Source organism: Pseudopipra pipra, chromosome 4 (assembly GCF_036250125.1).
Source record: "Pseudopipra pipra isolate bDixPip1 chromosome 4, bDixPip1.hap1, whole genome shotgun sequence".
In the NCBI taxonomy this organism is placed as follows: domain Eukaryota; kingdom Metazoa; phylum Chordata; class Aves; order Passeriformes; family Pipridae; genus Pseudopipra; species Pseudopipra pipra.
In genome coordinates, this window is record NC_087552.1 from 76,122,525 (window position 1) to 76,148,635 (window position 26,111).

At 65.4% G+C, this 26,111-nt stretch overlaps 3 protein-coding genes and 1 long non-coding RNA gene across 11 annotated transcripts in view; 2 read left to right on the forward strand and 2 right to left on the reverse strand.

Moving 5' to 3' along the window:
- Window positions 1-17,893, reverse strand: part of DCTN1 (dynactin subunit 1) — a 59,898-nt gene extending 42,005 nt beyond the window's left edge. For 5 of the 7 annotated variants that reach the window (XM_064653662.1, XM_064653659.1, XM_064653658.1 and 2 more), the window contains exon 1: window positions 5,806-6,034. In XM_064653662.1, the coding sequence (XP_064509732.1) occupies window positions 5,806-5,838 (33 nt within the window). In that variant the 5' untranslated portion in view covers window positions 5,839-6,034. Of the gene's footprint in view, window positions 1-5,805; window positions 6,035-10,814; window positions 10,928-17,814 lie in introns of those variants that run through there. The other 2 variants (XM_064653660.1, XM_064653661.1) reach the window with 2 other exon arrangements.
- LOC135413701 (uncharacterized) lies at window positions 12,558-14,115 on the forward strand. Its single transcript, XR_010430355.1, has 2 exons — window positions 12,558-12,843; window positions 13,644-14,115. It is a non-coding gene; the product is annotated as an uncharacterized LOC135413701 (long non-coding RNA).
- A 70-nt stretch (window positions 17,894-17,963) lies between the features above and the next one.
- On the forward strand, window positions 17,964-23,125 carry LOC135413691 (uncharacterized). 2 transcript variants are annotated; one of them, XM_064653676.1, is made up of 5 exons: window positions 17,966-18,150; window positions 19,758-19,860; window positions 20,302-20,454; window positions 21,028-21,194; window positions 21,824-23,125. In XM_064653676.1, the coding sequence occupies exons 3-5, from the start codon at window positions 20,304-20,306 to the stop codon at window positions 23,087-23,089; spliced, it is 1,584 nt and encodes a 527-aa protein (XP_064509746.1). In that variant the 5' UTR covers window positions 17,966-18,150; window positions 19,758-19,860; window positions 20,302-20,303; the 3' UTR covers window positions 23,090-23,125. The 2 variants fall into 2 exon arrangements, with proteins under 2 accessions (XP_064509748.1, XP_064509746.1); XM_064653678.1 differs by lacking the exon at window positions 19,758-19,860 and having other exon boundaries at window positions 17,964-18,150.
- Window positions 23,081-25,442, reverse strand: LOC135413697 (retinol dehydrogenase 13-like). Its single transcript, XM_064653688.1, has 6 exons — window positions 25,254-25,442; window positions 24,383-24,622; window positions 24,214-24,303; window positions 23,896-24,084; window positions 23,515-23,621; window positions 23,081-23,438 (listed from the first exon to the last, which is right to left on the reverse strand). Exons 1-6 carry the CDS (start codon window positions 25,408-25,410, stop codon window positions 23,244-23,246), a joined length of 978 nt encoding a protein of 325 aa, XP_064509758.1. The 5' UTR covers window positions 25,411-25,442; the 3' UTR covers window positions 23,081-23,243.
- Between the last annotated feature and the right edge of the window lie 669 nt (window positions 25,443-26,111).

Sequence of the window (26,111 nt, forward strand, 5' to 3'; positions counted from 1 at the left end):
GACCTGGTGGCCCAGCCCCCACCGTGTCCCTGGGACCCCCGTGCCTGGATTCAGGGTATCCCACCAGGGAATGTGCTCATCCAGCTCTCCAGGTGTGACTGTCCTTATCCAGGACAGAGGGAACGGCCTCAGGCTGTGCCAGGGGAGGCTCAGGTGGGATACTGGGGAAATCCCCCCTGGAAAGGGCTGTCCAGCCCTGGCACAGCTGCCCAGGGCGGGGGGAGTCCCCATCCCTGGGGGATTTAACACCCTGTGGATGTGGCACTGGGGACATGGTCAGGGGTGTCCCTGCAGTGCTGGGGGAGTGACAGGACTCAGGGGGCTCAGAGGCTTTTCCAATCTCACCCATTCTGTGATTCCATGATTCCATCCTAACCATTAATGGCCACTCCCATTCCAGTGGCACCATTCCAGTGGCACCATTCCAGTGGCACCATTCCATTCCCAGTGTGGTGTCCTGGGTTGTTCCTGGGTGGTTACCCAGGTGATCACTGCTCTTACAGCAGCCACGAGGGGAAGGGTGGGAGGAACTCCAGGGGGTACTGGAGACCCTCAGGATCATGGAAATCACAGGGAAGTTTGTTGGGATCCACCCTCAACACCTTCTCTGAAACCAGCCCGAGTGAAATCACAGAATCCCAGGATGGGTTGGGTTGGAAGGGACCTTAAATCCCACCCAGTTCCATCCCCCTGCCGTGGGCAGGGACACCTTCCACCAGCCCAGGTTGCTCCAACCTGGCCTTGGACACTCCCAGGGATCCAGGGGCAGCCACAGCTTCTCTGCCCAACCTGGGCCAGGGCCTCCCCACCCTCACAGGGAAGAATTTCTCCTCAATATCCCTCTAAATTTCCCCTTTTCAGGTGTGAAGCCATTCCCCCTTGTCTTGTCACTCCATCCTGTGTCCAAAGCCCCTCTCCTGCTCTCTTGGAGCCCCCTCCTCAAACTCTGACACCTTTCAATCCCAGTGCCCCTATCCCAGAGGGAATGGGGGTGTTCCCTGCCCCGCTCAGCTCCACCTCCCATTCCCCCTGAGCTCCCAGTGCTCCTGGATCAGGACCAGTGTGGCATTTCCCACACCCTGTGTGTCACTGGCTCTGGTCATTGTGCAGAAATGTCATGTTTTGGCCTCTCTGGGCCCAGTTTCAGTGGGAGAATCTGTCCTTTATCCCAGGAAAACAGAGGCTCTTTCACCCAGCACGGCGGGGAAGGGCCGGGAAGGGTGTGGGGACAGACCTCAGCCACAGCTGGACACCACGGGGGCTTTGGGGGATCCAGGGAATTCTCAGCCTGTGGAAGAGCCAAGGGGATTGTGGAAGTTCCTGGAACCCCAACAAACCATCCTCTCCCCCTGCACGTCACTGCCCGGGGTCGGAATGCTGAGTGAGGAGTTCTGGGACTAAAACCAGGGATGGCAGTTTTCCACAAGCCTGAATTCCATGTTCCATCCAAACACAACTGGGAGAAACCAAATACAACCAGGAGAAATCAAACAAAACTGGGAGAAATCAAACACAACCGGGAGAAACCAAATACAACCAGCAGAAACCAAACACAACCGGGAGAAACCAAAGGCACAAAACACTCTCGTGTTAAAACCCCAAATCCATCGCCCAACAAACAGACCCAAAACCTCAAAGGCAAGATTTCTGCTCCAGCCCCAAGTGTGTCCCCAGGTTCTGGCTCCTCCCAGCTGCCAGGGCTGCAGCAGCATCCTGCCAACACCTGCACCTGGGAAATCGTGTCCCACGTGTCATGGAAAGTGAGAGCAGAGCTCTGAGAAAACAAGGAGCCCAAAGAAAAGCCCAAAGGAAGAGCCAGAATTCCCAGGCAAACGAAAAGCTCCTGCTCAGCAATGTCAGAAGCTTTTTTATCCTCCTCGTTTCTGTTTCCCAGGGGCACCTGCAGCCAGGCAGATCCATCGGAGTGTGAGACACCCCACACCCTGTGGGTACTCTGTCCATGGGAAGCCATTCCCTGTGGCCTGTCCCTCCATCCCTTGTCCCCAGTCCCTCTCCAGCTCTCCTGGAGCCCCTTTAGGCACTGGAAGGGGCCCTAAGGTCTCCCTGGAGCCTTCTCCTCTCCGGGGTGGACATTCCCAGCTCTCCCAGCCTGTCCCTGGTGGGACAGTTGCCAACCAGCACTAATTTCACAGAAACATTTCCCGAGTCCTTCCCGTCTGGGAAAGCAGGAGAGCACAGAACTCTCCCATCCCATCCCTTAGGACAAGGCAACGGGTCCCCACCTGTTGTTTCCAGCTACCAGAAATCAGTCCATGGGATCTGGGTGCTGCTCCAGCACAAGAGGGATAAACCCCAGGCTGGAATTCCCGTGAAGACTCAAACCAACACAAGGACAAAGAGCAGGAGCTGTCCAGGCTGGAAGCAGGTGGGATGCACATTCCCACCCACCTTCCCAGCCAGGTGACCGTGGCTGGGACCCGATGGCCACTCCAGGAGGGCTGGGAGGACAGAGCCCAGTGCCCAGCCGTGGTCACTCCAGGAGGGCTGGGAGGACAGAGCCCAGTGCCCAGCCGTGGTCACTCCAGGAAGGACGGGAGGACAGAGCCCAGTGCCCAGCCGTGGTCACTCCAGGAGGGCTGGGAGGACAGAGCCCAGTGCCCAGCCGTGGTCACTCCAGGAAGGACGGGAGGACAGAGCCCAGTGCCCAGCCGTGGTCACTCCTGGCATCCCTGCCCGGCTGTGGGGGGAGGAGCGGGGAGGGACAGCCCCCAAACGTGGGGACACCAGGGCACAGCAGCCCCACGGCAGCTGGGGACACAGCCCCCAACTCCCTGGGGTCTGCAGGGATGTGCCAGCTCCTCATGGATCCCCTCTGCCACTGACCTTCCCAGTGGGACACCCCAGGGCTCTGGATCCCCAAGGCTCTGGATACCCCGGGGCTCTGGGTACCCCAAGGTTCTGGATACCCCAGGGCTCTGGATGCCCCAGGGCTCTGGATCCCCAGGGCTCTGGACACCCCAGGGCTCTGGATCCCCAGGGCTCTGGATCCCCAAGGCTCTGGATACCCCGGGGCTCTGGGTACCCCAAGGTTCTGGATACCCCAGGGCTCTGGATCCCCAGGACTCTGGATCCCCAGGGCTCTGGATCCCCAGGGCTCTGGATCCCCCAGGGCTCTGGGTACCCCAGGGCTCTGGACACCCCAGGGCTCTGGATCCCCCGGGCTCTGGACACCCCAGGGCTCTGGATCCCCCGGGCTCTGGATCCCCCAGGGCTCTGGGTACCCCAGTCCTGAGCACGGGGTGAGCATGGCTGGGGAGGATGGAGGATGGAGGAGCAGAGCTGTGGGGACACAGGGGAAGGGAGAAGGGCTGGACACACACGGCAGGGGCCACTCACAGCGACAGCCCCGTCACCGCTCCCGGCACACGGACAGGGAACGAGCTCCTAAACCCCAGTGAATGAGGAATGTGGGGAGTCCTGGGGAGGCAGCGCTGCTGCACCCACGGTCACCCCCCAGGGCACCAGGTGGGGACACCTGAGGGGGCACAGGGCAGGTGGTGGGGACGGGGCAGCCAGAGGAGCACCCGGGAATGCCGAGCACCGGAGCAGCCACCACCACCGGGGCAGATTCCAGCAGGACAGTCCCAGGCTGGATGAGCCCACCAGCCCATGGGGAGCCTGTCCCACACCCTGGAGCTCCTGTCCTGCTCCAGGACACCTGTTCACAGGGATATTGCTCCAGGTGAGGAAGGAGCCCGGGGCTGTGCTGCCACCAGGGCACTGCTCCCCACAACTTCCCGCCTGGCACCGTCTGAAATCCCCATTTTTCAATTCTCCCCCCTTTCTGAAGCATTACACACATCCACAGACCGTCTGCTCCCCTGTATGGAGATCCTGGTTGTGAGCCACTGAAAAGGGGCTGAATTCCCAGTGATTTGGGTCATTCCCATGTTTCCCCCAAGCACGACAGTGTCAGTGTTCTGCTCCATCCCAGCGGATCACCCCGGGAATACTCTGTATTCCTGCAGCAGCCAGGCTCAGCTGGCAGGTGAGACTAACCAAGCCTCAAACTGTCACTCAGAGCTCAGATCACAAGTTTCAGGAGAACCCTGAGCCCAGCAGCCCCCTCTGACGAGATCCAGGGGTGACCCAGCAGGGCTGGAACAGGGAAGGACTCGGAAGCAGTTCTGGGTTTAAGGCTGGCCAGCAGCGAGTCGATGGCACGTGGCACTGCCACACCAGCCCATGGGAAGGAGGGATCACCCCAGGGTTGAGAGTGGCCCCAGCACCCCATGGTGGCACCAGGGTGAGGTTCCAGCACCATGGTGGCACTGGACTCCAGCTGGGGAGCACGAAGCCAAATGGGGAGGCTGTGGGTGTCTCTGGGCACTGTGACACCGGGCACAGTGTCCCCAAAACCCTCCAGGCACATGGCCAGGGCAGCCAGTGGCCTCAGCCCCAGGAAGGGCTGGCACAGCCTCAGTGCCTGCAGTGCCCATTCCAAAATCCATGTGAGCTAAGCACGGATAACCTGCTCACAGTGCCCTGCCTGCAGTGTGCCACGTTGCCCTGGGACCCCCTGGCACCCCCAGGATCCCCCAGCACCCCCAGGATCCCACAGCACCCCCAGGATCCCCCGGCACCCCCAGGATCCCCTGGCACCCCCAGGATCCCACAGCACCCCCAGGACCCCCCGGCACCCCCAGGATCCCACAGCACCCCCAGGATCCCACAGCACCCCCAGGATCCCCCGGCACCCCCAGGACCCCCCGGCACCCCCAGGATCCCCCGGCACCCCCAGGATCCCCCGGCACCCCCAGGACCCCCCAGTCCTGCCCCTGCTCCCACAGGCCGAGCCGTGTCTCCATGGGCCCTTGGAGCCAGTGCCCATCTCCCTCCCTGTGCCCCCACCCCTGGGAGCCCTCGGGCACACCGACAGCCACCACGGTGTCCCCACGGAGCTGCCAGGACTCAGGCTGGAATTCCACCCCCATGGAACACAGGGAGGTTTGGGGGGCAGGCAGCTCAGGCCCCCCACCTGCCCCCACAGCCCCTCCCAGGGTGGGCAAAGCAACTTCCCAGCCCGGAGCCTTTCCCGAGTGGCAGCTGCTCCCTCGGCAGCCAAATCCCTTCAGCCACAGCTCAGATCCCAGGCCTGGCACATCCCATGCAGGGCACGGTGCCCACGGCGGGTCTGGGGTCCCGGGGAGCGGTGGGAAGGGTCTGCCCTCCCCGGCCCCAGCCCGGAGTCCCTCTGCCAAGTTGGCACAGGGAGGCCCGGCCGCGGTGCCCAGCGGGGCTGGGACACAATGTCACCGCGGCCGGAGGGACAGAACTCCCGGGCAGGGCCGGGCCGGGGGGGCCGGGGCCGCTGGCACCGCACGGCCCGGGGGCAGCTGCAATACGGAAAACCCTGGAAGCGCTTCCAGGCCCGCGGAAGCTCCGGCGTGGCTCCCGTGCAGCCTGGAAAAGCGGCCCGGAGGGAGGGAACACCCGCCGCAGGGAGGAAAACACCCGGAATCTTTGTGCCGAGCGGCCCCGGGAAGGCTGTGCCCGAGCCCCGGGAAGGCTGCGCCGCGGTGCCGGGGGGATTAGCGGGGGTAATTAACCGCGGGAATTAGCCGGGGCTAATTCCCGGCACGGGCAGGTAACTCCGGCCAAAGGACACGGCCCTGGTGCAGCCCGGAGCATCCACCCCCCAGCATCATTGTCGGCGAGGGAGGTGCCACATTCCAGGGATGCGGGAGCGCGGGGAGCACAATCGAGATCTCGGCACAAATCCAGGGATTTTCGCTGCCACGGCACCGCGATGGGTCGCGGCAGGAGCCGGGGAGCCCCCCTTACCCGGCCGGCCGCGTGCCTCCTGCCCTGGGCCATGCTGCTCCCGAGATTCCCGAATCCCAGCCAAGCTCTCAGCTCATCCAGCGGCGCTTCCCAGCGTCCCGGCCGATCCCAGCATCCCCGCGCGCGTCCCTCCCCTCCCGGGGCTCCGCCGGGCGGCACGGAGGGGGGAAAGCCCTTTTCCGGGCGAGGATGCTCCGAGGGAGGGATACGGAGAATTCCAGCGCTGCCGACGGAGCCACTCTGCGCCAGAGCCGCTCCAGACCTGTCACCGCGCCGGCGGCTCGCTGGGTCCTAACGCTCCCCGCACGGGCAGGAGCGGCAGCGGGCTCGGCCGGGGCACGGCCACGGCTCCCACGGCATCCCGAGCCTCCTCCCGCTGCGGGCACCGGGCACGGACACCCCGCATTGCCCCCGACACCCCGCATTGCCCCCGACCGGGACCCCCGGCCGTCACCGCGGCGTCGTGCCCGCACACAGCCCAGGTGTGCCCCCACACAGCCCAGGTGTGCCCGCACACAGCCCAGGTGTGCCCACACAGCCCAGGTGTCCCCGCACACAGCCCAGGTGTGCCCACACACGGCCCAGGTGTGCCCGCACACAGCCCAGGTGTGCCCCCACACGGCCCAGGTGTCCCCGCACACAGCCCAGGTGTGCCCACACACGGCCCAGGTGTGCCCGCACACAGCCAAGGTGTGCCCCCACACGGCCCAGGTGTCCCCGCATACAGCCCAGGTGTGCCCCCACACAGCCAAGGTGTTGTGCCCCCACACAGCCCAGGTGTGCCCGCACACAGCCCAGGTGTGCCCGCACACAGCCCAGGTGTCCCCGCACAGCCCAGGTGTGCCCCCACGCAGCCAAGGCTTGTCCCCCCCCAGCCATGTCCTGCTCTTCCCTCCACGGCGGAATTTGGGGAAAAACAGCCCCCCGGAGCAGTGCCAACCTCCCCCCAGGTACAGGTGAGCGGAGCCCAAGGGGTTAATTAGGGCCGTTGTTAACGGTCACTAATTGTCCTGTTCCTGGCTGAGCTGACAGATCCCAAATTAACGGGGCCTCGGGAGCCACCAGGACCGGGCACTGCCCAACACCCCCGTCCCAGGATCCCGTGCCCAGGTGTCCCCCCGGGACCCCAACACACGGAACCACCCCCAAACCACAGAGCCACGGAACATCCTGAGCTGGGGACACCCACAGGGATCACCCAGTCCAGCTCCCAGCCCTGCACAGACACCCCAACAATCCCTCCCTGTCCCTGAGAACGTTGTCCAAACCCTCCTGGAGCTCTGGCAGCCTTGGGGCTGTGCCCACTGCCCTGGGGAGCCTGGGCAGTGCCCAACCACCCTCTGGGGGAAGAACCTTTCCCTAAAATCCACCCTGAGCCTGCCCTGGCACAGCTCCAGCCCTTCCCTGGGTCCTGTCCCTGCTCACACGGAGCAGAGGTCGGAGCTGCCCCTCCTGAGTGTCCCCTCAGCCTCCTCCAGGCTGGACGAGTGACCCAGCACTGGCACTGAGCTGGAACGTGGCTTAGGAGCCAGGAGGGCAGTGAGGAAACCACGGGTGTGCCCCAGGAAAGCAGCCGTGGCACCGAGCACGGCACGCTCAGGGAGAGGAAGGCCAGGATGAAGCTGGTGGCCATGGAGGACACAGCAATGGCATGGAAGGGAATGAGCTTTAACAACACACAGCTGGGATAAACAACACCAAACCCAGCTGGAAAACGGGGATTTCTCACCAGAGCCACCAAGAGCTCAAGCAGAGCCACCCCAGAGCCCACTGGTCACTGGAGCTGCAGCTGCTCCCCCTCTCCATGCTGCTTTGAGGGAAATGTCACACACACAGAATCCACCCAAAGTCCCCAAAAAGCTACAAAGAGAACGAGCTCCTTCCCTTTCCCCTCAGCTCCAGGGACAGCCAGGACATTCAGTGCCACAGCCTGCACTGTGCAGACCCACAGCAGGTGGAACACACCCAAAGCAGCTGAACCCCAGCCCAGATGTGCACTGGGAGCAGGGGGGTCCTGAACCCCCAGCCCAGATGTGCACTGGGAGCAGGGGGGGTCCTGAACCCCCAGCCCAGATGTGCACTGGGAGCAGGGGGGGTCCTGAACCCCCAGCCCAGATGTGCACTGGGAGCAGGGGGGTCCTGAACCCCAGCCCAGATGTGCACTGGGAGCAGGGGGGTCCTGAACCCCAGCCCAGATGTGCACTGGGAGCAGGGGGGTCCTGAACCCCCAGCCCAGATGTGCACTGGGAGCAGGGGGGTCCTGAACCCCCAGCCCAGATGTGCACTGGGAGCAGGGGGGTCCTGAACCCCCAGCACAGATGTGCACTGGGAGCAGGGGGGGTCCTGGTCCCATGGCAGCCAAACCCAACGGCTGTGGGACAGAGACCCCAAAATAACCCCCCCCTGCCCTCAGACTCCCCTCCATGCCTCTCCCAGGCCCAGCACATGCTGGGGCTCCCTGCTCCACTCAGGATCCACAGGGGCCTCTCCAGTATCCTCCCCACCCCTGGGAGTGTCCAAGGCCAGGGTGGATGGGGTTTGGAGTAACCTGGGCTAGTGGAAGGTGTCCCTGCCCATGGCAGGGTTGGAATCATTGGGATTTAAGGTCTCTTCCCAACCAAACCATTCTGTGATTCCATGGTAAGAATTAAAGTAAAATTCTTCCCTTTTAGAAAATCTGAGTGATTTGACCCCCAGAGGGAAGAACCTCCTCTGGCATCAGGAGCTGCCAGTGCTTCCCTGGGAACCTGGGAGGAAATATCACCTCTGTCACCTGTTTATAGAATCCTGGAATGGTTTGGGGGGGAAAGGACCTCAGAGCCCATCCCACTCCACCCCCTGCCATGGGCAGGGACACCTCCCACCAGCCCAGGCTGCTCCAAGCCCCGTCCAACCTGGCCTTGGACACTTCCAGGGATCCAGGGGCAGCCACAGCTTCTCTGGGCAACCTGGGCCAGGGCCTCCCCACCCTCCCAGGGAGGAATTTCTTCATAATTTCTAAACCCTAAAGGATTTGTGCTGTTCCTCTCCCCTGCAGCCAGTCCCAGATCCAGGGAGCAGCCTGGGCTGGGACACAGCCCTGGGCTGGTGCACAAACCCTTGGAGGGTGCTCACCCCACGGCAGCTGTGTTCCAAGGAGGGGCTGGAATGCCAAGAGGGAACTCAAATCAAAGAAACCTCCCTCCAAGTGCAAGGAAAACATGGAAGGAGCCACAGAATTTCATGAGGAATTCAGACAGGGAGGAAGGGTGAGTGCTCTGGCAGCTCCAGGAATGGGGGGGCCTGGGATACCACCCCCCCAGAGGATGGGAACTCACCACTGCTCTTCCCACAGAGCCCTGGGAACAGCAGGACAGACCCAAACCAAGGAGAACACCAGGAAATACCAGCCAGGCCTTGCTCCCAGGTGGAGCAGAAGAGCAGTTCTTTGTTTAAAAATAAACAAATACCACACGGCTCCTTCTCCCCCCTCCCCAGTCAGAGTTTTCCACGTCAAACCTGAGGCATGAGACAATTTTTCCCACAGAAACACAACTTCGTAGGATCATGGGATGGTTTGGGTTGGAGGGGACCTCAATGACCATCCAGTGCCACCCCCTGCCTCCCCCTGTGCCAGGTTGCTCCAAGCCCTGTCCAACCTTGGACACTCCCAGGGATGGGGCAGCCCCAGCTGCTCTGGGCACCCTGTGCTGAAAACAGCCAGGGAGTCACAGAATGGTGGAATTCTTAGGTTGGAGAATCACTCTGAGCCCTCAAGTCCACCTGGAGAATCACTCTGAGCCCTCAAGTCCACCTGGAGAATCACTCTGAGCCCTCAGGTCCACCTGCTCTGCCCAGGACACCCCTGACCCTGTCCCCAGGTGCCACATCCACAGGGTGTTAATTCCCCCAGGGATGGGGACTCCCCCTGCCCTGGGCAGCTGTGCCAGGGCTGGACATCCCTTTCCAGGGGGAATTTCCCCAATATCCAGCCCAAACCCCTGCAGGGATGGCGACTCCCTCACTGTGAAAACCCAAACCCATTTCCTGTTCCAATCCAGGTGGCCCCAAAGGACAGGGATTCCCTGGCTGTGTGGGGCCTCTCAGCCTGGACAGATGCTGCCAAAAAGGGAGGAGAGCCCCAGTTTTAGGTCCCTTGGAGCTAAACTGGAATTAAAACCTTGGAGACCCCTCAGGCTCCCTCAGAGGGTGCTTGGCTGCAGCGCTGGGGGGTCCCCACAGCCTTGCACCACAAGGCCACACATGTCCCAACACTCCCTGTGCACTGGGGATTCCTAAAGCCACACTAAATTGGGCATAAACACAAAAAACATAAACCAAGAGACTTGGGAAGTAAGTCATGAGAATGCCATGAAATCCCTGTTTTTGATGGATATCCCACTGGCACCACCAGGGAGATCCCATTCCTCAACACAACCAAGTCATAAGCACCACCCCCCATCTCCTGGTTTATTCACTGCCTGCCCTGGGCATGGACAGGAGCCCTGGGGGGAAGGAATCATGGAATGCCCTGAGCTGGAAGGGACCCACAGGCATCCTGAGCCCAGGACAGGATGCCAGAGTGGGACAGGAGCTTTATTGGTGCTGGAATCAGGGGCACAGGGGAGGTTTTGGGAATTATCAAAGCACTGTGAGATGCCCCAGAGCACTCCAGGCACACCCCAACCACCAAGGGGCTCTGGCTGCTCCTGTGCACAGTCTGTGGGTTTGGGCCCAAACCTGCCCTGTGCAGAGGAAAACAATTCCATTTTTCCCCAAAGTCAGGCAGAGCCATGTCAGGATGAGCTGCTGCTCCAGGCACAGAAATCCCCAGGGTGAACAAACCTTCCTGAGGCTCCCAGGAACTCCAGTGTCCCATTTTCCATGGAAACACACCCACTCTCTGATTAACCCTGGGCAATAACTGCACTGCTGCTCTCAGCAGGGCGGGCACAGGACTGGCACAGGGAGCAGGACCCCAGCCCAGCCCCTTCCCAGCAATTGGGGGATTTATCAGGAGTGCCACGAACCCCAAGAGCTGCTGGGTGACCCCACTGCCACTCAGAGAGCCTCTGGAGCCACGGCCTGGGATGGACACTGGGCTGGAGCAGCCTGGAGCATCCTCCCCACACGGGGTCACACCTGGCCGGGCTTGGGGCGACCCTGGGGGGAAGCAGGAGGTGTCACAGACCCCCAGGGATCCCCAGGGCCACCCATCCAGCTCCACTCCACTCCCCAGGACAGGGATCTCCCCTCACACCGCTCCAGCCATGGCTCTGCGGGACCCACGTGGATTTTCCTGTGCCCAAACTCTCCCTGCAACTCCTCATCACAGATGAAAAACCCCCAAAAACACCCCACCTGATGCTCCAGGCTTCTCCCTGGGATCTGGGACAAACCCAGCTGGGACACCCCCAGCTCAGGGAGCACACGGAGCAGGAGGTTAAAGCCCTTCAGAATCTCCCACTGTTTGTCCAGCACAAGAAAAAAATCAACCTCATTGCATTTATACGTGTTTTATACACCCAGTCCCCAGTGAAATTCCTTCACAAAGGGGACTTTGGGGTTGGGATCAGGTGAGTTTGCCAGAAAACTCAGTTCAGGAGAGAAATTCTAAACCAGCACTTGGGGTTTGGTGGTTGTTGTGTCCATAACCAATTCTGATGAGTTTGAGACTCTTTTAACTCCTCTCTAAGCCCTGCACACCCCTCAGGGACCCCAAAAGCCAGCCTGGGCTCTGCCCTGCCTGAGGAGGGGAATCACAGAATGAAGGAGTCATGGAATGGGTTGGGTGGGAAGGGACATTAAAGCCCATCCAGTGCCACCCCTGCCATGGGCAGGGACACCTTCCACTGTCCCAGCTTGCTCCAACCTGGCCTTGGACACTTCCAGGGATCCAGGGGCAGCCACAGCTTCTCTGCCCAACCTGTGCCAGGGCCTCCCCACCCTCCCAGCCAGGAATTCCTGCCCAATATCCATCTAACCCTGCCCTCTGGCAGTGGGAAGCCATTCCCTGTGTCCTGTCCCTCCCTCCCTTGTCCAAAGTCCCTCTCCTGCCACAGAGCTCAGGGATGCAGGGGCTTCACCAGCCCCCCCAAATTAGGGACATCCAGCACCTAAAATGAAGTTCCTCACCCAGATCACTTGGGAACAACCTGAGGGGGGGACAGGGTGTCACCAAGGCCAGCACTGCACTCCCTGCAGGGATCACAGCCCGATTTCCATGGAATTACAGAACAGCTTAGGGGGAAAAATCCCTCTGAGACCCCCAAGTCCACTCACTGCCCAGCACTGCCCAGGCCACCCCTGACCACGTGCCCAAGTGCCACATCCACAGGGTGTTAAATCCCCCCAGGGACTGTGTTTCCACCCCTGTGCCAGGGCTGGACAGCCCCTTCCAGGAAGGAATTTCCCCAATATCCAACCTGACCCTCCCCTGGCACAGCTGGAGCCGTTTCCTCTCCTCCTGTCCCTTGTTCCCTGGCAGCAGAGCCCGACCCCCCCCGGCTCCCCCCTCCTGTCAGGGGGTTGCAGAGCCAGAAGGTCCCCCCCGAGCCTCCTTTTCTGCAGGCTGAGCCCCCCCGCTCCAGGTGGGGCCGATCCCGGCACTAGGACCCGGCAGATCCCTGGATTCTGCCCCTCCCGGCTCTCCGCGGCACCGCAGCCCCGCGGGTCCCGCAATCCCGGCTCGGGGGGGGACCCGGCATGGGATCGATGCTCCGGAGCCACAGCAACGCCCGGACACGCCGAGGACGCGGCGGGAGGTCAGTGGGTTCCGGCTCGTCCCCATCCCACCCCCCGGCATTCCCGGCCGATTCCAGGTGGGATCGTTCCCGGGAAAGGCGATCTAACCGCGTCCCTGCTCCGCTCCATCGCTCGGGGAAGGGCACGGCAGAACCGCCCGTTCCCTGCGGGACTGTGCTCGGCTGCGGGAGCAGCAGCCCCCGGATTCCCTCCCTCACAACCCCCCGGGATCCTGCTCCGAGCAATTCCCAGCCCTCAACTTCTCTCCCTCATTCCTTACGGAATTCCTGGCCGGCCTCCTCCCTCAGAGGGCAGGTAAAGGAGGGCGGGGGGGGGGAGAATACCCAGGGATTCCATAATCCATAAACCCCATTCCATCAACACCCCAGTCCCTGGAACACCCCAATTCATGCAGCACCCCAATCCCTGGAACACCCCAATCCCTGGAACACCCCAATCCCTGCAGCCCCCCAATCCCTGCAGCCCCCCAATCCCTGCAGCACCCCAACCCCTGCAGCACCCCAACCCCTGCAGCACCCCAACCCCTGCAGCACCCCAATCCCTGCAGCACCCCAATCCCTGCAGCACCCCAATCCCTGGGCACCCCAATCCCTGGAACACCCCAATCCCTGCAACACCCCAATCCCTGCAGCACCCCAACCCCTGCAGCACCCCAATCCCTGGAACACCCCAACCCCTGCAGCACCCCAATCCCTGCAGCACCCCAATCCCTGCAGCACCCCAATCCCTGGAACACCCCAATCCCTGGAACACCCCAATCCCTGCAGCACCCCAATCCCTGGGCACCCCAATCCCTGGAACAGCTGGCTGCAGAGCCGAGGGGCCGATCCAGCCGGGGCACTGCCCCCCAGGCTCCTGCATCCCTGCCATCCCCCCCCCCCGTGTCCTGCCCTGCTGTTTTCCATCCTTCAGGCATTTTCCCAGCAAACAGGGCAGACTGGAAAGCTCAGGAACGGGTGCAACCCCCCCCGAAATTTTCCTCTGCCGCATCGGGGTGGAATTTGGGGCTCTGGATCATCAGTCACACGTGACTGCCGGGGCAGCCCCAGCAGCTGCTCAGGCTGAATCCATTGAAATTCCCGTTTTCCCCTCAGACACACCGAAGGAATCTCATCCCCTGTTCAATCCCACAGCCCCGAGGGAGGGACAGCCACCGCCCGGCTCCTCCGGGAGCAGAGGGGGAAGGGATGAAGGAACTGCTCCAAGGTCACCTGGGCAGGTGCCCCAACACCCAGCCCGGAGCCCCCAGCAGCCCCGGGAAGAGCCCCGGGAAGAGCCCCGGGCTGCGGGAATTCCCGACGGACACGAGCGCACCCGGAATTCTGGGGGACGGACACGGAAACCCCAAAATGCTGCGTGGAACTGGGGCCTGCCAGGACCCCCCGGCCCGGGAAGGGCGTGGGAGGGTCCATCCCCACCCAACCAGCCCGGATCCCGGAATTCCCGGAGCCCCCGGAGCGAGGGATGGCACCAGCAGAGCCCCTCAGAGCCCACACAGGTACGGCCTGGACCCCCTTAATTAACCGGGGCTTGTTCATTTAATTAAGGTAATTAACTAACAGCTAACCCATCTCATTGTTTATTCACACTGTGCTAAGGGGGGTGGGCCGTGCTCCCACGGAATTCCCAGCAGGCAGAATTCCCTGGAAAGGGCTCTGCCTTCCCTGCATCCAGGACTGGGGACATCCAGCCCTGCCAGCCCTAACGAGCTCCCCCCAGTTAGTAATTAATTAACAGAGAATTGATCCCGTTAATTAATTATTCACCAGTTGCACCAACCAGGGCTGACAGCATTCCCAGCAGCCAGAATTCCCTGCTGGAAGGTGCTGGGCCTCCTCTGGATGCAGGACCAGGAATTCTGTCCCTGCCAGCCCTAACGAGCTCCCCCAATTAGCCCGGGCACTAATTACTGACTCGTTCCCGCCTCGGCTCCACATCAAACCTTCCCACTGCCCCACTGCAATCCCGAGGGACTGGGGGGGGTTTCCTTCACCCCAAACTCCTCCCCTGAGCCCCCCAGGAGCCCCCGACATTCCACAGGGAGAGGAGGGTCCTGGCACCGCTGGGAAAGGGGAACTGCAGTGGGAACAGCCCCGGGATCTGCAGCCACAGGCAGCTCCTGGGAAAAGGGGAACTGCAGTGGGAACAGCCCCGGGATCTGCAGCCACAGGCAGCTCCTGGGAAAAGGGGAACTGCAGTGGGAACAGCCCCGGGATCTGCAGCCACAGGCAGCTCCCAGGAAAAGGGGAACTGCAGTGGGAACAGCCCCGGGATCTGCAGCCACAGGGGGGCCCTGAGGGGGAACCTTGGGAATGAAGGGCCTCGGGGGGCCCAGGGAATGGGGATCTTTAGGGGTCCCTGGGGAATGGGGGGCCTTGGGGGGACCCCACAGGGGGTAACAGACCCTGGACTGAGCCCTGCTCTGGTACAGACCCCCAGACCCCCTCACACAGACCCCAGACCCCCCCCACAGACCCACAGACCCCCCCTCACACAGACCCCACAGACCCCCCTCACACAGACCCCACAGACCCCCCCTCACACAGACCCACAGACCCCCCTCATGCAGACCCCCAAACCCCCTCACACAGACCCACAGACCCCCCTCACACAGACCCCCCTCACAGACCCCCAGACCCCCCTCACACAGACCCCCCTCACACAGACCCCCAGACCCCCCCTCACACAGACCCCCAGACCCCCCCTCACACAGACCCCCAGACCCCCCTCACACAGACCCCCAGACCCCCCTCACACAGACCCCCAGACCCCCTCACACAGACCCCACAGACCCCCCTCACACAGACCCCACAGACCCCCTCACAGACCCACAGACCCCCCTCATGCAGACCCCCCTCACACAGACCCCACAGACCCCCCCTCACACAGACCCCGTCACACAGACCTCCCTCACACAGACCCCGTCACACAGACCCCCTCACACAGACCCCTGTACTCCCCCCAGACCCCAAAGACTCCCCCCTACATCTTTTTACCCCCCCCACCACCACAGACCCCCCCAAAGAGCCCCCCACAGACCCCCAAACACTCCTGTGCCTCCCACACGCACCCGTAGGCCCCCAGACCCCCCCAAAATCCCCATTATCTCCTCGTACAGACCCCCAAACACACCACACACCCCTCAGCCCCCCCAAATGCCCCACAAACCCCTTACACAGAACCCCAAACACCCCCATATGCCCCCTGAGACCCACCCACAGACCCCCATCACCCCTTCAGACCCCACAGACTCTGCACACACACCTCAGACACCCCCAGACCCCCCAAATCCCTCACAGAGACCCCAAACACCCCTTTAGACACCCCCACACTCCCTCCACATGCCCCCATAGATCCCTCTACACCCCCATAGTCACCCCATAGTCCCCTCTCACACACCCACACCCCCATAGACCCCTCTCACACACCCACACCCCCACAGACCCCTCCCACATACTGCAAACACCCCCAGACACCCCCAAACCCCCTCTTTAGAGGCCCCCACACCCCCATAGAGCACTGTACACCCCTATAATCACCCCCAGACCCCTCCCACACACCCCAAACACCCCCAGGACCCTCCCAAAACCCCCTTTAGATGTCCCCACACCCCCCCAGACACCCCCATACACCTCTCTACATCCCCACAATCACCCCCAGACCCCTCCCACACACCAAAGACAGCCCCACAGACCCCAAAAACCCCCAAAGACCCCTCCCCACACACCCCAAACACCTCCAGACCTCCCAAACCCCCCCTTTAGACACCCCCACGCCCCCTTAACCCCCCCACAGACGCATCTACTCCTCCATAATCGCCCCCAGACCCCCCCCAGACACCCCCATAGACCCCCTATACACCCCCACACACCCCAAACACCCCCGGACCCCCCAAAACCCCCTTCAGACGCCCCCACGCCCCCTTAACCCCCCCACAGACACATCTACCCCCCCATAATCGCCCCCAGACCCCCCTCAGACCCCACACACCCCCTATACACCCCCCCCACCCCAAACACCCCCGACCCCCCCAAAACCCCCCTTCAGACGCCCCCACGCCCCCTTAACCACCCCATAGACGCCTCTACCCCCCCATAATCGCCTCTAGACCCCCCCACAGACCCCCTATACACCCCCCCTCCACCCCAAACACCCCCCGGACCCCCCCAAAACCCCCTTCAGACGCCCCCACGCCCCCTTAACCCCCCCATAGGCGCATCTACTCCTCCATAATCGCCCCTAGACCCCCCCCAGACCCCAGACACCCCCACAGACCCCCTATACACCCCCCCACACCCCCTATACACCCCCACACACCCCAAACACCCCCCGGACCCCGCCCCAAAACCCCCTTCAGACACCCCCACGCCCCCTTACACCCCCCCACAGACGCATCTACCCCCCCATAATCGCCCCTAGACCCCCCCCAGACCCCACACACCCCCACACCCCCCACAGATCCCCTATACTCCCCCACACACCCCAAACACCCCCGGACCCCCCCAAAACCCCCTTCAGACGCCCCCACGCCCCCCTTAACCCCCCCACAGACGCATCTACCCCCCCATAATCGCCCCCAGACCCCCCCAGACCCCACACACCCCCCACACACCCCCACATCCCCCACACACCCCCCTATACTCCCCCACAGACCCCAAACACCCCCCGGACACCCCAAAACCCCCTTCAGACGCCCCCACGCCCCCTTAACCCCCCCATAGACGCCTCTACCCCCCATAATCGCCCCTAGACCCCCCCACAGACCCCGCACACCCCCACAGACCCCCTATACACCCCCACACACCCCAAACACCCCCAGACCCCCCCAAAACCCCCCTTCAGACGCCCCCACGCCCCTTAACCCCCCCATAGACGCCTCTACCCCCCCATAATCGCCTCTAGACCCCCCCACAGACCCCCTATACACCCACACGCCCCCCAAACACCCCCCGGACCCCCCAAAACCCCCTTCAGACGCCCCCACGCCCCCTTAACCCCCCCATAATCGCCCCTAGACCCCCCCCAGACCCCACACACCCCCACAGACCCCTATAAACCCCCCCCTCCCCCAAACACCCCCCCGGCCCCCCCCCCAAAACCCCCCTTTACACGCCCCCCACCCCCCCCCCCTTTACACCCCCTACACCCCCCGCACCCCCATAACCGGGGCCGCTCCGCTCCCCACCACCCCCGCCACACCTCCCCGTGGCCCCCACGCCCCAAATCTCCCCCCTTTGTCCCCCAAAATCCCCCCCCCCCCGGTACCTCCGGCCAGGCCGCTCCCGGTACCGCCGACCACGCCCGACCACGAGGCCCCCCCTCGGGCTGCCCCGCGCCGTGCCTGACGCCCAGCGCGGCCGTACGGCCGCGCTGGGCGTCAGGCACGGCGCGGGGCAGCCCGGAAGGGGCCAGTAAGGGCAAAAGGGGTCCTTCGCGTTGTGCGCAAGCGCAAAGCGCGCAGTGAAGCCCACGCAGGGGTGTCATGGCGGCGCCTGGCAGAGAGGGGAGGAGGGAGGAGGAAGAGGAAGGAAAAAAAGGGGATGGGACCAGTCGGGACGGGACGGGAAGAGAAGGGATAAGGACGGGGGAGAGGAGCCGCCGGTAAGCGCTGGCGGGTGCCGGTGATAGCGAGGGGAGGGGTGGTCCCGGGAGGTGTTGCCATGGAGACGGGTTGTTTACGCGCCGCCCCGCTCGAGGCGGGGGGTTGGCGGGCTCGGTGTTGGGCCTGGTGGTGTGGTTTTGGTGTTGATTCCAGCGCGGGACGGGGGAAGGAGGAGACTCCCAAGGGGGGGTGGTCGGGGGTCTCAAAGGGGGAGGGGTCCCCAAGGAGGGGGGGGTCGGTGAAGGGGGGGGGGGTCCCCAAAAGTGGTCCCTGAGGAGGGTCCCTGGGGAGGGGTCTCTGAGGGGGAGTCACAAAAGAGGGGTCCCAAAGGAGGGGGTCTCCAATTGGGGGATCCCAAAAGGGGGTTCCCCAAGGAAGGGTCCCAAAAGGGGGGGTCCCAAAAGGGGGTTCCCCAAGGAAGGGTCCCCAAAGGAGGGGTCCCAAAAAGGAGTTCCCCAAGGAAGGGTCCCCGGGGTGGGGTCTCGGAGGGGGGCATCGCAAGGAAGTATCCCCAAAGGGGGGTTCCCCCAAGGAGGGGGTCCCTGGGGAGGGGTCTCTGAGGAGGATCCCTAAGGGGGTATCCCCAAGGAAGGGTCCCCAAAGGGGGAGTTCCCCAAGGAGGGGGTCCCTGGGGAGGGGTCTCTGAGGAGGAGTCCCTAAGGGGGTATCCCCAAGGAAGGGTCCCAAAGGAGGGGTCTCAAAGGAGGGGGTCCCTGGGGAGGGGTCTCTGAGGAGGATCCCTAAGGGGGTATCCCCAAGGAAGGGTCCCAAAGGAGGGGTCTCTCAGTGAGGGTCCCCAAGGAGGGGTCCCCAAAGCGGCCGGTGTGGGGGAGAGATCCCCCTGCCTTGGACTGTCCCCGCTGATCCCGGCACCGGGAGGGGTCTGGCCCCGTGCCCCCACCGGCCCCGATCCCCCCCGTGTCCCAGCGCTGCCATCCCGACCCGCTCCGGGTCCCGGGGCTGCAGTGCCCGCGTCCCTCCCCGTGCCCGGCACCGGGGGCACCTCGTTCCCCCCCCTACTCCCGTGTTCCCGAGGTCCTGCCGTGCCCGCCGCCCCCTCCCACCCGCCTGTGCCTGGAGCTGCTCCCCGGAGGGGCTTTGCCCGGCCCCGTGGGGGTCTTATCCCGGTCCCAGAGGGTCTTTTCCCAGTGTCTCGAGGGTCTCTTCCTGGCCCTGGAGGGTCTTTTCCCAGTCCCTGGGAGTTTTTCCCAGTCTCCAATGATCTCGTCCTAGTCCAGGAGGGTCTTCTCCACATCCCAGAGGGTCTTTTCCCTGTCCCTGGGAGTCTTTTCCCTGTCCCTGGGAGTCTTTTCCCTCTCTCAGAGGGTTTTTTCCGGGTTTCAGAGGGTCTTTTCCGGGTTTCAGAGGGTCTTTTCCCAGTCCCGGAGGGTCCTTTCCCAGTCTCCATGTTCCCATGTCCCTGACCCCCCCGGCAGCAGGGCTGGTGTTCCCCCTCTCCAGTTTCCACCCCGGTGACCCTTCCCCACCCCACTGGGCTCTCCGGGATGTCTCCCAAGTTTACACATCCAGGAACTGGGATTCGGTGTCGGGCCGAGGCTTTAATGTCCCGTCAGGGTTCACCCCCTCGTTCCTTGCTGAATTCCAGGGACACGGGCCAGTGCCCCCACCCGGGAGTCCCCGGACCCAGTTAACCCCGGGATAACTCCTGGCCCGCTCCCGGAGCCGCCGCTGCCCGCCGGGAGCTGCGGGTGAGGTTTGGGGTGTCCCGGGGGGGTCCAGGGGGGGTTTCGGAGGTTGGGCCGCGCTGGTTCATCCCTGGATGGCGGTGGGATTCCCCCCGGGATAAAGCCGAGAACAGAGTGAAACCGAAACCAAAGCGGGCACCGGGCGGGGCCGAGGGCACGGCCGGGCCGGGCGGGGCCGGCTCTGCCCCGGCTGGGCCAGAGGGACCCCAAAAGGAGCCGCGTCCCGTCCCTGAGTGTCCCTGTCCCCACAGCGGCGGCCGTGGGGGCTGATCCCTGACTGTCCCGGTCCCATCCCTGTCCCCAGGGATGCCCCGGCACCGGGCAGGGCCCACAGTGGCTGCTCCCTGACTGTCCCCGTCTCTGTGCCACCCCAGGGATGCCCCGGCACCGGGCAGTGCCCACAGTGGCTGCTCCCTGACTGTCCCCGTCCCTGTGCCACCCCAGGGATGCCCCGGCGGCGGGCAGTGCCCACGCTGGCCTCGCTGTGCCTGCAGAGCCTGGCCCAGCACATGCAGAGCTTCTGGGCCAAGGACTACAGTGACAACTACCTGGACGAGTACGAGTTCCGCTTCCTCGTGGGCCCCTTCAACGACCTGGGTGAGCCCCGGGACCCCCAGGGGAGGGGAGGGGGCGTGCCAGGCTCCCTGAGCCCCCCATGCTGGGCAGGAGGTGGTACCGGGGCCCTGGGACCCCCGGATGGGTGGAGGGGTATTGCTGACCCCCAGATGGGTGGGTGGCCGTGCCAGGCTCCCTGAGCCCCCCATGCTGGGCAGGAGGTGGTACCGGGGCCCTGGGACCCCCGGATGGGTGGAGGGGTATCGCTGACCCCCAGATGGGTGTCCCATGGGTGGAGGGGTATCGCTGACCCCCGGGTGGGTGGAGGGGTGTCCCATGGGTGGAGGGGTATCGCTGACCCCCGGGTGGGTGGAGGGGTGTCCCATGGGTGGAGGGGTGTCGCTGCCCCCCGGGTGGGTGGAGGGGTGTCCCATGGGTGGAGGGGTATCGCTGCCCCCCGGGTGGGTGGGTGGCCGTGCCAGGGCCCTGAGCCCCCCCTGCGGGGCGGGTGGAGGTGCCGGGCACCGCTGCCCCTCGTGTGGGGTGAAGGGGGGGTCCCGAGCCCTGCTGGCCCCCCTTGCCCTGTGGGTGGTGCCCACTGAGCCGTGCCCCCAGCCTGCGGGCTGGTGCAGGAGCTGCTGCGGCTGCTGGGTTCCAGCCGGCGCCTGTCGCGCGCGGCGCTGCACCTGCTGCTGCTGCCTCACCTGCGCCAGCTCAGCCTGCGCCACTGCCCCGCCCTGGCCAACAACGCCCTGGGCCACCTCGTCGTCCTGCGCTGCCAGGTGGGCACGGGGCAAGGGGCACAGCTGCACTGGGGCTGGGGCAGCGGGGCGACAGCTTCCATGGGGCTGGGGCAAGGGGGCACAGCTTCCATGGGCTGGGGCAAGGGGCACAGCTTCCCTGGGGGGGCAGCGGGGGCACAGCTTCCCTGGGGCTGGGGCAGCGGGGCACAGCTTCCCTGGGGGGGCTGTCACGGGCCTTGGGGCTCGGGGTGCCACTCTCTGTGGGGCTGGGGGAGAGGGGCTGGGGGTGTAATGGTCCATGGAGCTGGGGAAGCCCACCTTCTGTGGGGCTGGGGGTGCAATGGTCCATGGAGCTGGGGGTGCCGTGGTCCATGGAGCTGGGGAAGCCCACCTTCCATGGGGCTGGGGGTGCCGTGGTCCGTGGGACTGGGAGAGTGGGGCCCATCCTCTGTGACACTGGGGATGCCCACCCACCATGGGGCCGGGGAAGTGGGGCTGGGGGTGCCAGGGTCCATGGGAAAGGGGCAGTGGGTGGGGGTCCCAGACCTTGCTTGGCATCTTGGGGTGCCCACCCTCTGTGGGGCAGGGGGTGCCCGCCCACCACGGGTGGGTAGGGGGGATCTGTGCCCCCCTGCCCGCCCCGCTGAGGGTCTGCCGTGTGGCTGCAGGGCCTGAGCTGCCTGGACCTGGGGGGCTGCGGGCGGCTGTCCCCGGCCGTGCTGGTGGACGTGGCCAAGGGGCTGCCCCGGCTGAGCCGCCTGGGGCTGGCACACACGCAGGCCAACGTGCAGGTGCTGTCGGCCGTGGGCTCCTGCTGCCGCCTCCTGCGGGAGCTCGACGTGTCGGGCTGCAGGAAGGTGACCCCGCGCGCCCTGCGGCACCTGGGCTACGACCCCCTGGCACGGGCCCCCGGCTGCCCCGCGCTGCGCGTGCTGCTGGCCCGCGACCTGGAGCCCGGCGGGGACGCGGCGGCCGCCGTGGCCTTCCTGCTGCTGGCCCTGCCGCGCCTGGACGTGCTGGCGCACGGGGCCGTGCCGGACGCGCTGCGCCTGCTCCACGCGGGGCGGCTGGACGGCGACCCCGACCCCGAGGGCTTCCCGGCGCTGCGGGAGCTGGCGCGGGGCCGGGGGGCGGCGCCGGGGGGGCCCCCGCTCACCCTGCCCCTGCGGCAGCTCGAGGAGCTGGAGGAGGACGCCCTGGGCACCGTCCACGCCGTGTGTCCCCGGGCCGAGGAGCTCAGCGTGTGGCTGGGGGACGGGCCCGGCCCCGCGGGGCTGCGGGAGCTGCGGGGCTGGCAGTGCCTGTCCCGGCTGACGCTGGGCTGTGCCGGGCAGCGCGGCCGGGCGCTGGCAGAGGTGCTGCCGCTGGCAGAGGCCCTGGGCACCCGCCTGCACTCCCTGACCCTGCACGGCTTCAGCTGCCCGGACCCGCTGTCGCTGCCCGCCCTACTCGCCGGCTGCCCCGGCCTGCAGAGCTTCAGCACCGAGCTGCACATTCCCCCGGACCCCCACGGCCCTGCCGAGCCCCCCACCCTGCCGCCCCGCTGGGCCGCCGACCTGCTGCCCCAGGGGCTGCCCCAGCTGCAGAGCTTCTCACTGGCCCTGGCCGGGCCCGTGCCGGCCGCCCACGTGCCGGTGCTGAGCTCCACGCTGGCCTCGGTGCTGAGCCGGGCCCCGCGGCTGCGGAGCCTGCGCCTGCTCGCCCTGCCCTTCCCGCTGGACTCGCTGCTGGAGCCGGAGCTGGGGGAGCTGCAGGAGCTCTCGCTGGCCGGGAGCCAAGTGTCCCCCCACACCGTGTGGCACCTGCTGGGCTCCGAGGGGCCCCTGCGGCGCCTGGACCTGTCCCGCTGCCCCGACATCCACCGGCGCGACTACGACGGGTTCCTGCAGTTCGTGCGGAGGCAGCGCCTGGACCTGGACATCGCCTGGGAGTGACGGCACTGGGGCTTTAATAAAGGGGTCACGGTCCCACCGGGCCGGTGCTGCATCGTCCCTTGGGTGGCACGGGGCGGGCACACGGCAACCGGCGGGGTGATCGCGTCTCCCTCCCCACCCTGAGGGTCCCCCTGCGTGCCCACGTCCCGAGGGCTCAGCCCCGGGGTCCCTCCGTGAGCCCCGTCAGCCGCTCCGACGCCTCCCAGAGCTTCCGTGCCAGCGCGGCGTCGCGGGCGGGCGCCGAGGGCAGCGCCAGCCGGCACGAGCTGTCGAAATACTTCCCGCTGACGCCCTCGGCCTCCTCCGACACGGCGCAGAAGATGGTGCTGGCAGCGCCCTGCTCGGCCGACTGCGGGGCACGGGGGTCAGGGGGGTCCTGCAGCCCCGGACCCCCCTCTGCCCCGGGCAGGACCGGCCCCGCTCACCTTGATGAAGGGGCGCAGGAGCACGAAGAGCGCCCGCACGGCCCAGCTGAAGTGGCACATGATGCTGGTGCTCACCACGCCGGGGCTCAGCGCGTTGGCCGTCACCCCTGCCGGGCCGCGGCGTCAGTGCCGTGCCAGGGCACCGCGGGGAACGGCCCCAGCCCGGCCTCGGAGCAGGGCCTCCCCCGGGCCTGGCACTGGGGCCACCCCGGCCAGGGTTCTGCTGCCCACAAGTGTTCTGGGGAGTCTCCAACTGGGGTGAGACCCCCCAGCGCCATCGGCAGCCCCTGGGCCGTGGCACAACAGCACAGAGGGGGTGGGATGGGGGTGGCCCTTCGCCGTGCCCGGGTGCCCCTCGGCACAGCCAAGCCTGGCACCCACCTGTGCCGCGCAGACGCCGCGCCAGCTCCGCGGTGAAGAGCAGGTTCATCAGCTTGGTGCTGCTGTAGGCAGCGTCGTACCCACCCGGGTGCCGCTGCCCCGTGAGGAACCCGCTGTCAGCCGTGCCCACGCTGTGCCGGAACGACGAGACGTTGACCACCCGCGAGGGCGCCGAGGCCTTCAGCAGGTCTGCGAGGAGCAGGGGTGAGCGGGGAGGGGTCCCGGATCCGCCACACCCCCCTGCTCACCCGGCAGCAGGGCGTGAGCAGGGATGGTGTGAGAGGGGAGGGCACCCAGAGCCCCCCGGCCCCCACGCACCCAGCAGCAGGTTGGTGAGCAGGAACGGGCCCAGGTAGTTGGTGGCGAAGGTTTGCTCCAGCCGCTCGGAGGTGATGGTGAAGGGCAGCCCTGGAAAAGGGGGGTGGGCACTGTGTGGGCAGCACAAAGGGGGCGGGGCACTGGACCGGGTGGGGGCCGGGGGCCGTACCGGTGACCCCGGCGTTGTTGACCAGCACGTCGAGCCGCGGCTCCTCCCGCAGCACGGCGCGGGCGAAGGCGCGCACCGAGGCCAGCGAGCCCGTGTCCAGCAGTCGCAGCACCACCGCCGGGTTGCCGGTGGCCGCCCGGATCTCCTCCACCGCCGCCTGGCCCCGCTCCCGGCTCCGGCACGCCAGGATGGTGCGGGCGTTCCGGCGCGCCAGGTCCATGGCCACGCACTTGCCGATGCCTGCGGCACACGGAGCGGGCAGGGCTGAGCCCCGCCGGGCCCCAAGGCGAGGGGTCCCCGGGGGTCACCTGCTGTCCCCAGGGTCCGGGCAGCCCCTGCTGCGGGCCCCAAACCCCCCCACAGCCCAGTGCCCACACAGCTCTGTCAGTGCTCCGGCACAGCGGGGCGGGAATGGAGCCGAGCACACGTGGGGCCACCCTGTCCCTGGGCACACGGGGACACCCCGATCCCAACCTGGGGGTCCCAGTGTCCCCGGCTGTGCCAGCCTGACCCCGTGCTCAGCAGTGGGACACGGGTGGGAGCAGTGACCCCCTCCCTGGTGTGACAGGGTGGCCGTGGTGGCCGGCAGTGTGGTGACCTTGGCTGTCAGTCATTAACGCAGCCGGGACAGAGTCTGGACACCGAGGGTGGGCAGGGGGCACGAGGGGTGCCCACCCAGCATGAGGTGCCATGGGCCCGGGGCACAGGGATCACATTGTGGGTTCCCGGGGACCAGCCACCGGCTGCTCCCGCAGCCGTCTGCAGCCCCGAGGCAGGGGCTGGGCTCCAGGGCTGGAGAAGGGACACCCATGTCCTCCGCAGGACACCCCACAGCTCCGTGTCACCCACACACGTCCCCGTCCCCGCTCACCGCTGTTGGCTCCGGTGACAATCACTGTCTTGCCCGTCAGGTCGGTGGGACACTTGCGGGGGTCCCAGGGGGGTCTGCGCCTGGCCCAGAGCAGCAGCCCCGGGGGCAGGAGCAGCAGGAGCCACCACGGGGGGCTCAGGGCCCCCGAAAGCTCCATGGCCGGGCGCGGGTGGGGCCGGGGACAGAGGTCGGAGCAGGACCTTTGCCCAGGCGGCAGTAGGGCACGGCACGGGCCCCTCTGGCCCGGGAGCTGCCGGGACACCGGGACAGACAGGAGAGTGGCTGGAGCGGGCAGGAGGGTGAGCTGTGTGCCCCCTGTGCCACCCCGGTGCCCTGTGTGCCACCCCACTGGAAAGGGTTAATGGCAGTTGCAGTATTTCCTCTAATCAGCACTCGGTGGTGAAACCTGTCACTGAACACTCCGCGGGCGCTGCCTCTGCCCCGACAGCAAAAGGAACAAGGTTTCAGTTCTGTCCCTGCCCAGGAGGGACCCAAACAGCTCCTTTTCACCCCAAAGTTTTCCTGCGGTGCGTTGTGTGACAAGGGAGGAGCTGCACAAGCGCAGGGAGCGGGACAAATAGGACACTTGATTTTGGGGTACTTGTCTTGTTCGACCCCCAGAGTGGAGCCCCACGAACACCGAGTGAAGTGCCGAGCACGTGAGACGGCGAGGCCACGCCCACTCCTCGTCACGCTAAATATGAACTGAAAACCACGCCCACTCACCTCATTCTAATGAAGATCCGAAAACCACGCCCACTCCCCCTCTTATGCTAATGAGGACCTGAAACCCACGTCTCATTAGCAACAGAGAGTAGGCGTTGTTTCCAGGCGCCGCTCCGGTGTCCCCTGTACCAC